The sequence below is a fragment of the Amblyomma maculatum genome, chromosome 1 (genome assembly GCF_055883805.1).
Source record: "Amblyomma maculatum isolate TAMU_Amacu chromosome 1, ASM5588380v1, whole genome shotgun sequence".
Lineage (NCBI taxonomy): Eukaryota > Metazoa > Arthropoda > Arachnida > Ixodida > Ixodidae > Amblyomma > Amblyomma maculatum.
In genome coordinates, this window is record NC_139344.1 from 69499984 (window position 1) to 69514144 (window position 14161).

The 14161-nt window shown below is 45.6% G+C and overlaps 1 protein-coding gene and 1 long non-coding RNA gene across 2 annotated transcripts; one reads left to right on the forward strand and one right to left on the reverse strand.

Moving 5' to 3' along the window:
- Window positions 1-440: 440 nt before the first annotated feature.
- On the reverse strand, window positions 441-4643 carry LOC146202751 (treslin-like). The gene has a single exon (XM_084588308.1). It carries the CDS (start codon window positions 4521-4523, stop codon window positions 858-860), a length of 3666 nt encoding a protein of 1221 aa, XP_084444434.1. The 5' UTR covers window positions 4524-4643; the 3' UTR covers window positions 441-857.
- A 2857-nt stretch (window positions 4644-7500) lies between these two features.
- Window positions 7501-13597, forward strand: LOC146202752 (uncharacterized). Its single transcript, XR_014703746.1, has 3 exons — window positions 7501-7636; window positions 8952-9077; window positions 9529-13597. It is a non-coding gene; the product is annotated as an uncharacterized LOC146202752 (long non-coding RNA).
- The last annotated feature ends 564 nt before the right edge of the window (window positions 13598-14161 follow it).

A 14161-nucleotide genomic window follows, 5' to 3' on the forward strand; every position in this document is an offset into this window, starting at 1 on the left:
ATCAACCAATATGTTCGGCACAAAATACACATTTTCTAAGCAATTAGCAGACAAAGATAGGAAAATGAAGGGCTCGTGACGAGACTAATATGAAGAAAGCCAACAGCCACTTAAACCGAGAAAAGGACACGAGACAGTTTTTCTTTTCTTGGCCCATCCCAGGTGGCTAAAATAACCTACAGCTCGCCATGACAATGCCTCTCCTAACCTGTATGCAGCTTCAGGTCATTAAACATCACAGAACAAGCAACATATGCTATACAGGCAGATGCATCAATGCCAGCCATTATTGCATTATTGCCAGCTCTTCAAACAAGCAATGTTCTAAAGAAGGTATACTGTTAGCTTCAATAAAACGATTGTTTAATACAGCTGCTATAAAATCTATCTGGTTAAAAGTTCAAGAGCCATGGCACAGAAAACAATTTCCAAGCAAGGAATAGATTCAACATTTTTAATGTTGTTCCATGAAAGGCTGGAATGATTGGGAATAAAATTATCACTCCAACATTTGCCAAGGATGAAAATCATACTAGGGTAGTATACGGCTCAGCACCAAATAATGGCTGTCCCCATGAGACAGAAATGAGTCAAAAGAGGATGAATTACCAGTTAAAATGACCATAATTATTTCAGATATTCATACATCATTTCATTCAAATGACAATCATCAAATCACCAGGTAAAATATTGATTGCATGCTTAAAATCACTATATACATCATATTATTTCAACTGAAAGTAAATAACACCATCTGCAAAATCACAAACATACAATTTACAGCAAAAAAAAAGCACACGATTGAGAAACAAGTGACCAAAATCCATTATAAATGCACTACATAAAACAATGCACAATCAGTTCGATTTTTTTAAAAGCATAGGAGAGCTTGTGAGGTGCAACAAACTCAAGGCAGAAGGAGGAGTGTACGAAACCTTTTTAGTCACCCTTTGTCTTGGAGTTTGGTTAGCCTTTTTCAACATGGCACAACCCACCGTTTTCCTCCTTCCCTTCTTTTTTGATTCATGGCTTCCATTTTTTACTGGGCTCTTTTGTGACAACACAAACAGTTCATGCGGTGTCAAACCTGTCTCCCGGGATTTGCTCCTAGTAAATCGAGATGTGCATTCAGCTAACACCGGTGACCCCTGTGAAGTTTCCGACGACCCGGAAGTGTCAATCATTACATTATAGTCACTCACAGGCAGACTTTGTTCTGTCGAAACAGAGCATAACTGTCCATCAAAACCAGGCTGAGCTGTCACAACACTGTCAAAAGCAACATCCTTAACTGGCGAGCATTCATAGCTCTTAATGTTAAACAAGCGTCTCGGCGTCTCAGTCTTTGCCAATGACGTCGCCCGTGCCAAAGCAGCCACAGGTGACTTGGACAGCACTCGCTTGGCACCTGAAGATGCCTCAACAGCATTTAAGTGTGACAGTGTTGCTTTTGGTGTTGAAGGAGAGCTTAGAAGCTTTTTTGAAACTTTTCTGCGTGGTGTCGACGAACACTGCTTTCCAGCACTTTCCGACGGCTTATTACCTGAACAAACATTAAGCTTCTTGGGCGTCTTCTCATTCCTGGGTGTTTGCTCAAGAGCACAAGCAGATATATCACTGTTGGGAGAGCTGAAAAGACACTCTGAGCTATTCCATCCAGGAGGGGTTGATTGAAAACAGGAGAAAAGCATCTTAGGCTGAAGCCCTCTTTTCGGTGTTGTGCTCGAATGAGCATGTTGCACTGCGGCACAGCTCAGCAAGTCTTGTGTGGCATATTTGACTGGAGTTTGAGATTTCGATGCTGTTGGCTGAGAATGATGTTTTTTTTCTGGAGTTTCCTCCACTAATGGCAGTGATATTGTTACACTGAACTTTTTCCGCAGAAGCTCTTGCCTACGCTGAACAGCTTTTCGGCCCTGTTTCCTATGAGGTGTCTCTGGTACAAATGTCGTCTTCAAAACACGCCGACGCTTTGCTTTTGGTGTTAAACGGGCATTCTTTTGTGGCTTTGCACTATTTGTCACATTTTCATTTCCTTGTGCGCTCTCCGTCTTGGTCCTTTCTTTACACTTCCTTGGTACTTCAGGGTCAATGGTTCGACATTTTGATGAGACCTGTTTCACTACGATTTGGCGCTTCTCGAGCACTGAAGGCTGAGAAAGGTCTACTCTAGCCATAGCTTTGCTCTCTACAGCATTTGCAGGATTATCAATGCCTCGCTGGAAATTGAGTGAAGACGGAATGCTTGATAGATAAGACTCCTGAGATTGCACAGATGGTATCGAGTCTAACTGAAAAAAGTCACCTTCAGAAGCAAGGGGAGAGTCATGCTCAGTGGAAAGTGGTACATTCAGTTCCTCTCCAATCTCCACAATAATATCTTTAAGCGTTGTTAGGTAGCCGCTGATTACCACCCCTTTCAAAAACTCACTGGCTATGACAGGGCTATAGATAAAAGAAAGTGTCCTAAGAAGGGATGTCACCTTTTCCACACAGTTGCCTGCAGGCTGAAAATTCACTTCTTCTTCTAAGGCCAACAAGGCCTGCAGCTGATATTCACGCACACGTCGCTTCATGCTGTCATCATCTTTAAGGCTGACATACTTCTCTGCAATTTGTAAACAATCTAAAGTGAAATGATTTCGGAGTAGTTTGCAAGCAATTTCACCACTGCTCAATTCACTTTCCTGGCTCTCAGCAAACCGCTTAACCACACTGACAATGTTTTGGGCACAAGTGAGCAATGCAACCGGCAATTCTGAATCGAGTGCAGCATCATAACACTGTTTAAGATGCATCACAAGCTGGCCAATACCACAGCCAGCATTGGTGACCCCAAGCCCAGCTTCTCTCTTATTGAATAAAGAGGCATTTTCAGTCCTCTCCACTGCTGCAGGATTGAGGACAGGTAAAGAAGCACTGACACATTTTCGCATACTACGTATAGATGTTGGCCGTGTGGGCTGATCGCTCATGACTCGGTACTCACCCCTGCCCTTACCAACTGGCACTTTCACCTCATACTCTTGTCGAAGCATCTGCAATATACATTTTCGAGAAGTGGGCTGCTCCTGCATACCACTATGCTCATTAAGAGTGTTAATGGAAGCAGGAACGAACCACTTTTCCAGGACATTTGCCCCAAACAAGTTTTCAATGCCTGAATCTATGGCCCGCCCCCCCATGGCACACACTGCTTCACTTCTACCCCCATCTGCAAGTTCGCTGCCAACATTTTGTAACAGTGCATTTGGTGTCAGCAGGGCCGGTTCCGTAATTATGTGTACACAAAAGGATGTATGGTCTAAGGGGAACAAAAAACCATAGTGCCTGAGGTACGAGTGGTTCAAAGTGAGCTCAACAAAGAAAGAACTGTTGTCAGTAATCAAAAAGGGCAGCATTTCACTAAGAGCACTAGCGGGCGCCTTCGAGTAAGTACGCATGCCCGCGCTAACGCAGCGGAATATTTGCACCCGACTGCTCTGGAAGATGCACAGCCTGGCACCTTGTCGTGTCCTGCACATAATTCGTACTTCTTTCCAATCCTCGGCGGCGACGGGATCCTCCAACATGCGACACGAATTCGCATACAACACGGCCGAGCCAATGTTGGTGCCGCTGTACACTACGGAAATCGTCCTCTGCAGGGACTTGGTGGTGTTCTCCGACAAGTAAGAGTTTGCCACGTCAGAAAACGGAATGGCGTTGAGAGATCCCAGCCTCTCTGCGCGACCGTCTGTGCCCTGGAAAACACTTCCAGCAGCTACAAGCGTCGTTATGGGTATAACATCGCCTCCGAGCGCAGTTATAGCGCTCCGAAGCTTGGGATTCGCTGCCACACCCCGGGCGACAGCGTCACATTCCAGAGGCGTCGTGTCGATCCAGAAGAACTTGGCCGATGCACTCGCGAGCAGCACGCGGCGCATATGAGCAGGCAGAATGTCATCCGCGATCTTTCGGTCTGCTGCAGGAGCCCTGTCCAAGAATGCGGCGACCTCGTCGTCTGTGCGCGGGCAGGCCGAGATGTTGAAGACGTAGTTGACATCTTCTTCATCGGTTTCGTTCACGCAGGCCCTTTTACGCTTTGTTTTCCATTTCACCGGAGACGACAGATTTGGGGCGTCCCATTGATATTCGGAGAAGATCTGCGTTAACGCTGTCCGCAGTACACTGCAGGGAGGATCTCTCTCCGGAGCGCTGCTAGAATTACTGCGATCAATTGCGTCGCATGCCTGCCTGTAGTGCTCAAACCGCCTCACCACATCGTCCTCAAAGTCTTCGAAAGTTTCTAAATTAAAATCGCAGAAGAGGCGTTTCTCCATGCGCTGTCGGGCAAGGCCATTGCTACTATAAAACTTATAGCCCCACCGAGTCTTTTTTGTGCCGAAGTGCGTGAGAAACTTCAGACAGCAGTACTTCACCGCATTCACGGCCTGCTGGTAATCTGGGACGCTTAATCGGTCTTCGCGGCTAAAGAACGACGCCACATCCACTAAGAAAACAACTTTCGTTGAATGAAACATGTTTCGCGAGAAGAAACATCACTTACAAACTTCGTACGGCCAAACACAACGCGCCGTTTAAGCCATGACGGAAAGGACGGAAGTGCGCTAGAGCTCGGTATCGCTCGGCTCGGCCGCTCGGCCGCTCGGCCAGTAAAGGATCGAAAGTTGCCAACATTTCTTTTGCTTCTTTGTCTGTGTTATCGACTGCCAAAATTTTCGACATTTATGAGGTTCTTTTTTGCTATTAAAAAATAATGCCAGCTGAATAAGCGTAAGTGGCTTAAGAGTTTCGATGTTGATGACGGCTGTGACGGCTGTGCCAGCTGTGCTCTTTATGAGGGGTAATTTACCATGGTAGAAGGGTAGAAGCTTTACCGCATACACCGCGCGAGCGACTCCTTTGAGAATGTGCATACCTTTGAGAGGGTTCAGGCAGTTCAGACCTTTAATCATAGGCCGCTCAACCAGATTCGACGTTATAAAAGGAGCTTTCACATACGGGCTTAGTGCCAATAACAAGTTTTTGCTGACGCATGATATAAAGCAGAAGTCCTCGGTTTCGAAGCTCGTTAGGTTCTTTGAAATGTTGTAACTTTTACGACCCAATATTGATGAGCTCTATCGGCTCAATTACGACCAATAGTACAACTGTAAAGTTGCACATAAACATGCATCCTTCCGCAGCAACAGTCGATTTAGCCGTTTGCACCATGCACTATACTTGCGCTGTACATTAAGGGGCAGTTTTTCGACAGCAGTTTTCCTGAAGAGTTGCTGAAGAGGGGAAGGAGAATGCAGGAATAGAAGAGGAAGGATGACGCGAAATATAAGTTTGTGTGTGTAGGGGGGGGGGGGGACACATGTATATTCTGCTCGAACCTGGGATCAAATTGATATTCTGTGCTTAAATTTAACTAACATCTTCGATAACGCGCATTATAAGACTATTTTTAAGCTGCAACAGAATAGAGCACTATAATACCATATGCTCGAATTGCCTTTCACCAAGACGCAGTTTGTGGAAATTGGCAATTCTTGTTCATCTGCTTCCAGGGTCCCTCGCGAAAGTGTACGTGGTCATCTAGAAATTTGCTTGGCTTTTGTAAAACATTTCATTTTCGTTGTTAATCCAAAGCTCAAAATTAATTTACCTGCTGATGATTGTACTTAATTCCACCATGCGATTAAGTTCCGAAACTGATTTTGTTTATTAATTCTTGCATTGGACAACCTAGTATATATTGATATAACAAGCGCTGTATCAAGCCGCCTTTTACTTATTTCCAGAAAAAGACTTTTTGTATGCACCTGAAGTTTTGAATGGAACTTCACACGTTACAACGTTAGGCCGATGTTCTATTGCGGATGATGATGATGATGGTGATAATGATTCAACATTTATTAGGCCCGAAATAAATCGGTGGTGCATGCAGGCACCAGACGGGGGGATTCTCTAGTTGCACGACCCATATGTTCCCAGCAGCCCCTGGCCCCTGTTTGTCAGTGCGAGCTGAATCGATAGGGCGGGGCTGGATAAGGCCTCCCTCGCTCAAGGGGCTGGGGATTGGAGGTATTGGCGGGAAGGGGAGGAGAAGGGGGGGGGGGGGGGGGGGGTCTTGAGTTTTGTGCATTCTGCCGAAACATGCGACCGTCTTCTTTCCTGTCCTTCTTTCTTGCAAAAGAAGGACAGATCACATCGTGTTCCGCAGGGCACATGCGGTTCAGTACGGGATGCGCAAGCGATCCCGCATGCGCTCGACGCAGGATCGTCTTTTGTTGCCTGGTGAGTATGGGGTGCGGTCGTGCGGTTCTGGCAGTTTGCACTTTTCCTCTCGGTACATTCGGATAATTTCCCGAAAGCTGGTAACCGGATGTACGTAGCTCTTCCGGCTCAAGCTCGCCTCGGATTGACTTTTCGCGGACATGGTAGTCTGCGATGGTTTTGCCTGCTACTTGCGAGTGAACCGGGACCCACACGAGCTATATGGCTCTTCCCGGAGGCTTGCACTTGGATAGAATGGCTCGGGCCGCGGAGGAGATTACCCCCCTGTGGAAGCTTTTGTAGGCTGTCTTTGAGTCGGTGACCATGGTGTCCAAGCTCGGCTGCGCGGCTCGGCTGACGATCAGCCAGTCTTTTGACGTAACCACTACCGCTGCACAGTCACTGCATTTTCAGAGCGAGGTATCTGCGTAGAGGACCCTGGGGTTCCCTTCCGGCTTCCGGGCTATGGCATTTGGCCCGCGCGGTGCGCCTGTCGTCGTCCTTGCCCGGCGTCATGTTCCGGGGAAGGGGTTTGGTCTTAATGGTCGTCTTCCAGTCTTCCGGAAGGGCCGCCCTGATGGGTACTGGCTCAATCTGCCATCCTATCTTGCTAGGACGGCTCGTTCGTGTTCCGTGTGACTGAGCCGAATTCTCTGATTAAAGAGGTGGGCTTCAGTGAGCTCCTCCACCGTGTTGTGGACGCCCATGTCCCAGACGGCCACTGACGTCCGACGGACAACCGAACTCGGCCGCAACTCGGCGGCCGATTTCGGACGTCCGCCGGAATTCCGGCGTACGTACGAAAGCGGATGGTCGAATCCGTTCGTCCAGCGGACAGCCGCCGTACGTCCGCCACTGGATTTGCTTTTACACAGCTATGATATAGTTTGTAGTCGTCGTGCTCGTCTGAACTGCGTATAAATCAGTAATGCCGTCAAGTCTGCATTATATGATGCCAGAGCGAATCGATGGGATAGAAAGCGTTAAACGTCCATTAAACAGTTTTTTTTTATTTTCCGCATGTTTCATCGTTGAATTCTTCCATCAAAAATTTTTGATTAAAAGTTAAATGACCATTAAACATGTTTCTATCATGATGCTTCGGTGAAATTTTAATCAGTGGCTGAATAGACGCAGCAAGCAGCAAGCTCAAAAAGAACGAAACCGAACCTATCCTCCAAAAAATCTGAAATGAGCCAATCCAATCCACCTGACAAGTTGAAGTTTAGTCATGGAAGATGGCTTCACGTTTCCGTGTTCTGCATTTTCTGCGCAGTTACAAATACCTACGGCTGTAATGCACTGCTAGCATTGTTTTTGCTGTGGCTTGGTGGAACTTTTCGATGCACCGATAGTGGTGAGCTTTTGGGTAAGGAAACAGCTCTGTACAGCAGCCGAACGGTCGAGTGTTTTAGGCCAGACTGACAGGATGGCTCCGCGCCGACTAACTAATGTGCAGCCTCAAGTCTGAGGGCCATCTTTTCGGCATTACTGGACGCTGCGCCAGTAAGCCGCGCAACTTCTCTGTCTCTGATAAAGGAGTGCCTGCCCGAGCTTTAAAGGAGTTAATTTGTTAACCATGCGCAACGTGCTGAGTTGTAAAAACTATACGAGAAAACTTTTGCACTCCTCGAGCCTATCGTGCGACATGCCTATACTTGTGAAAACTTCGCGAGTTTTTTTTTTTTTTTTTTTTTTTTTTTTTTTTTTTTTTTTTAAGGGACAGCCGCTGATCTTTCTCTCTCGAGCTTTACGGCAACTACAGTTTCTAGAAGGAACGGCTGCAGCGACTAAATAACTAAAGGTTTAGTACTCTCTTTCAGCTTTGACAAACCAGGACAGCACCTTGCGCATGTTGGTTATGCATGTGGGACCGAACCGCGCAGAACAACCGGACAAGGAGATGAGAGAAAAAAAAAAGTCAGCACTTGTCTTTTTCTTGACCCGTTGTTCTGCGCTGTTCTGGCACGAATTTAACATACCGCCGCCGCGATACAGTTGGGCTGTGAGCTCTGGTGCCTGCAACGCCTTCTTTTATGCAAAACAGGCATACTGGGAGGCCATGCAAGCCGCGGGCTCAAAAAAAAAAAACCCAGGAGTTCAGCAAAAGTGAGATGAAAACAAAATTGTTGTTGCTTTGTCCTTACAGATATTCAAAGGCTCCTCAGAACTTCGCTGCATTATTGACAGCGAGATAATGCCAAAGCTACACTAGAGCCATGCAGCACCTTATAGTGCATGATACTGAGCTTATGTCTCGCACTGAAAGTTCTTACCATGTTCTTAGATTATCATATTAAAGTAGCTTTAAACCCATGCTTGTTAATACAGTGATAGCCATAAATTGAATCTAGGGCATCATGCTCACATACAAGGCTTCTGATAACCGCTGGTCACATGATGTGGGCTATAGCAGAAACCTGTACCTGGTCATCTTACAAGCATTTGTGCAATTGATGCTTTTAATGTGTTGTAAAAGTTTTTGTGTTCTGTTTCTGTATGGGAATGCTTTCCTTATTGAAGGCTAACATTTGGCTTGCTACAGCAAAACCTCTACCTAGTCATCCTAAAAACAGCACCGCAGTTGGTGCTTTTAGTGTGCTGTAAAAGTATTTGTGTTCTGCTTCTGTATGGCAATGCTTTTCTCGTTGAAGACTAGCATGAGGCTTCCAAAAATTTTTCAGATGCCATTTGCTGTAGCCGATTTCGTAGGCCAACAGGAAGCAGCACTTTGAACATGGAAAACTGTCATCCACGGGGGAAAAACAGCAACATCCCTTTGCATTCTCATTTCTTTGGTATGGCTAAAAGTGAGTATTGTATCATTATCTATATTATTAATATTGAATCATGATTGTCAGTGTTGAAGTTGTTTGAGCGTGATGATTTTAAACACACAGGACATCCCTTCGACATTAAGGTTTTAGCTTGTTTACATGTAGGATGTAGAACTGGTTTCAACAAACTTTATGCAGCAAATTCTTTTTACATTGTCCACCATGTTACTTTTTGTCATTGGACACAGCCGTCCACTCTTAGCTTGAATGGGAATGTGTGGCATGCAGTTTGCAAAATAGCAATGCATCCGTCACAGCCATGCATCAAGGCTAAGTGGCTTGTGCGTAGAGGGACCAGCCGCTCCAGCTTCACGTCATCTGCCTCTTTACTCCGGTGTGCAGACGTGCATTGAGGCAAAGTGGTTTATGTGTAGAGAAACCAGGAGCTTCTTTGTCACATCTGGCTGTTTGTTACGGTGTGCAGATGCGCATCGAGGCAAAATGGCTGATGTGTAGAGGGACCAGGAGCTGCTGCTTAACGTCCTTCGCCTCTTTACTACAGTGCACAGCCGTGCATTGATGCTAAGTGGCTTGTGCATGGAGGGCCCAGGAGCTGCAGCTTCACGTCTGCCTCTTCGCTCAGGTACGCAGGTGCGTATTGAGGCAAAATGGCTTATGCATAGAGGGACCAGGAGCAGCTGTGTGGCGTAGTGTGTATATTTGCTATGGTGCGTATCGAAGTACAATGGGGGGCTCATTTGAAAGGTACCATGAGCTGCTGCGTCATGTCGTCTGCCTCTTTACTATGGTGCGCAGGCATGCATCAAGGCAAAGTGGCTTATGCATAGAAGGACCAGGAGCTGTTGCTTCACATCTGCTATGATGCGCTGCTGCGTATTGTGGGTGGTGGTGGAAAACATTGCCATCAGATACAAATACAGGAGGTTACTCACTAGCTGACCCTGAGGGGGCCTGTCCTGACAAAAACAAGGGGTCCCTAGTTTGGGACCCCAGTAGTGGTAGAGGGACTAGAGGCTGGTACTTCACGCTGTCTGCCTCTTCGCTACGGTGTGCAGCTGCGATGGATGCAGTGGCATCTCAAAAAGTGCATGCCACGCACTCGCATGTTCAGCCTGAGTGGACGACTGTGTACCTGCTATAGCTTTGTTATTCATAGAATAAACCTAGGCCAAGTTGGATAAATTATAGCTCACCTCATATGCGGTCAGCAAAGAAAAACCACTCCAGAAAATCTGATGCATTTACTGTCATAGGATTCTTATTCATATACATGCTACTGACAAGTCAGATTCTTCACCCTCAGAAATGCCAGAAAAATAACCAAGGGTGCGTCTGCAATAGTCTAGCTTGCTCTTTCTCTGCAGACTTGAGTCAGATGTGTGTTCCATTGCTGTGGGTGGGACAGGTGTGAATCTTTGATTTTAAGCTTGCAACAAGTATGTTATTGTAGTTTAAAGGCAAAACGGTACTAATAATCGTAGCCCCCCATGGCCTTTATCCCCTTTTAATAGTGTTGCTAGACACTGAATTATTAGTTTACTCTGCACTGTTTCTGTCTATTTAATGTGCGGAGATGTACATATATTTATATGACTTGGAGTTGTCGACTTTGCACTTAGAAACATTGTAGCGTTATCTGATGTGTTGCTTTCATTTCTTTAATGATTTCTGTAAGGGATCGGTGGGTATGCTAGGCACCATTATTAGTCTGCTCTTTTTGGGTCACCTGTTCAATGCCCAGCTGCGGCCGTCTCCCACTTGCCCTCGGACAGGAGGCGGAGAGACGCGCACAGAGAGGCAGCTACAGCAGCTACAGTGCTTAACGGAAACGTAGGCAGAGAGGGAAAGAAGTCCCCTCTTCCGAGGACTTTGCTGTCGCACTCGAAGACGCGGGGACAGGCAGTTTGTTCTCGTTGCTGTGTCATGTAGGGGGCTCATTTTTATTTAAGGAGCTTTATGAACAGTATACAACTAAGGGGTCCTTAGTACGCTGACTGGACCCATCACCCGGAGGCAGCACAGCTTTGAAACGAGCACCTCTTTTGGAAGAACTGCTTATCGTTCAAAGAAAAAACACTGTCAGGTTGAAGGGTGTAAGGCCCTCTTCCTTGTTGGGGAGCCCATAAAAGTGACAATTATTCAGTGCAGGCGCGCTGAGTGGGGTCTCGTTGAGGATTCCAACCCTGGATGTCAACAATGGTGGGAGATAGCGGCGTTGAAAAAGGGCAAGTGTGTAACAGTGACGGTATGATGCGGAGCGGGAGGATGTGGGTTGACTCTTCTGATGTGGTCCGCAATGGTGCTGACTCGGACGCCAATACTTGCAATAATTGCCCTGTAAAAGGAGCCGCCAAGGATGCAAGCTTTGGGCAATGGTTGCGCACGTGGGACACCGTTTGGATGGGTTCTAATTTTTTTTCTTTTTTTTTTTTCCTAGGGGAGAGAGTTTGGCATGTGACCTAGTGAGCCAATCATTTCGAGGTCCATTCTCTAAATTCCGTTTGTTGTGAAACGAATTTGTTGTCCCTTTTGCATTGCTTGTATTAGGGAGAGGGTGAAGAACTTATGAAAGTGGAAAGACACGCCAAAATGTTTGTTAGCCAGTCATGTGTGAGTTCGTTGTCATCGGGGAAAAGAAATGTGGGCGGAGTCCCGAAGTTAATGAAACGGCCCCGCGGCCTGGAGAACTCGTTCTGAGCTAGATTTTGATCTCTTTACTCTTCGGCATAGATCATGGTCATTGTTTCACCTGTTGTAAATACGTACATTCATGTATAAAATTTTCAGTTCATCTTCCTCTCCGTGTGCAAGTTGTTGTGGCCAGATGCAGTAAATCCACTATTTTCATTTCTATATAACGTGCCTTTCTGAAGATGGTGAGCTCTTTTGTCCAATCCTGTAAGAAAGCTGCAAAGCGCTCCCAAATCTTCCACAAAACTGTGTGATATCTTTAATACTAACTGCGGCTTGGTGTCACTCAAAACATGTAATTGAGGTAGATTTCTTCCCCCCCCCCCCCCCTCTTTTTGTTCGTTCAAATGAGGACCAGCGGACACTAACTCTTGCTTTTGTAATGCCCTAGGCCCCGCCTTAAGGTAGTACTCCAATGTCAATACCATTTTTATAGCTATGGCTGTCCAACAGCACTAATGTCTTTTATACACTTCTTTTACTAATCTCTTACCCAAGTGGTGGCTTATACTGCGGGGGCGAAAGTCTGGACAGTATGTCTGTAGATTTTGGACTAGAATCACGATGTAAACAAATTGTGACCTTATTTCTCTTGCACACATGAAAGAACTAACGTTCAACTTTCACATCTACAAGTATGGTCCGAGTTTCCTGGTCGATGTGAAAGTTATGTGCTTTGATTGCAGTTTGTGTAGTCCACACACTTGTCCCCGATATTACATAGGGGCAAATTAGGTGCCTTTACAGGGGCAGTTTCTTTGGCGCCCACTACCTTCCCCATAAAAAAGCTACAGTGTTTCTTGTGAACAGCTGGTTGCATTTATAAATACCATTATTTTTTTTGTAATTTGTTGTGCGTAGTTGAGAAATCCATGACATACATGCACAGCTGGTTGCCAGAATTATGCAACCATATTTCAGTAACTAACATCCATGCTGCATGTTGCCGGTAATACATCAGGAGCTTGTGGTTGTCAGCTTTTTGTGTTTTGTGTAACTATAAGCCTTGCTATTGTAATGTCACATATAGCGCTGTGGATAAACAAATAACTTTACTTTTAACTCTTGTAGAAGCATGAACACTGCGCAATCACTGCGGCGGGCTATGTTTCCACATTGGGCTTTAGCCACATGTCAAATGTCTATCTTTATTCTGCTGCAGCAGCTCGCATGTTATCAGATAAGTTACTTCGTCGCAGCTGCTCTAAGGAGACTCTTTCTAGACGCTTGTAGCCTAGATGTTGATGTCGATATACCCCCAACACGCCCAGGGAATGTCTTCAGTAGAGGGTACATGGAAACCAGCGAAATGTGCAGTTTACAGAACAAAAAGGTAACAATTTTAAATGATGTTATTATTGATCACTTCTTTTTAGAGCAGGAACAATGACTTTAGAAATCTGCCTGTTAAACCGCTCAAAATGCAGGTTTCTGCCGCCAATGCGTACCTGTGTAATACTGCAATGCTCTGGCTGTGCTTTATGTTCATATACAGCATCCTTTATGCTTAGTTTCTCTGCATGTGCACTCCATGACTTGGGCATTGCTGAGGGCGCATAGCAGCAAGCATAACATGCCATGTTTGGTCAGCGTGGCATGTTCAAAGAGTCAACATAAAAACATTAAAATACTGAATGCCAGGTTCTGGTCAAACTACGTTTGTGTCTTTTGTTATTCTGCATGGGTTTTGCTGCAGTTATATGACCTTTCTATATAGTACGTGACAGTTCTGAATGGAGATGCATGCGTACAGTGCCATCTGGAAAAAGCAATTGAGAGAAACTGGCAGTTGCCCTTGGAGATGTGTAATCAAAGTTCAGCACAGATAACGTGAATTTTATTTTCCCTTCTATTGCAGGAGGAGCCCAACCTGCTCTTTCCATCTTAGGCCTGAAAGACCAGCAACAGCTGATCGAGCAAATGCACAGGATAGTAACTGCTCCTGGAATCCCGGCCTGCGGAGGCCGCCCACAGAGAACTCTATCATCTCCTCGCTAATTCCGAAATATTAGGTTTCAATAAATACCTTTTCCTCCACCACCTCCCCAAGGGAAGAGCTGTCACGGCCAAGGATAATTAAAAAAAAATTATTCAAGTAGATTCTTAATACTCCAGTTGGCCTGCATTTTACCATGCCATTCTTTAACATCGATAATTTTTTAGTGTAGACTATTTATGCACGCAGTTTTTGCAATAAAGGCAAAAAAAATGCTTTTTTTACAACCTCGCATGCTGGTATGCCTATGCACTTAGCATGTTTTCAGGAATGGTGCATTTGTGTAAAGCTCAGCTAGCATATGTGCCTCTTTGATGGAAGTTTTAATTGCACACTACTGTTCAGTGCTTTGTGTGTGAAAGTAAAGCAGACAACAGGAAACTTGAACCTGTTGCATATTCTATTGTCT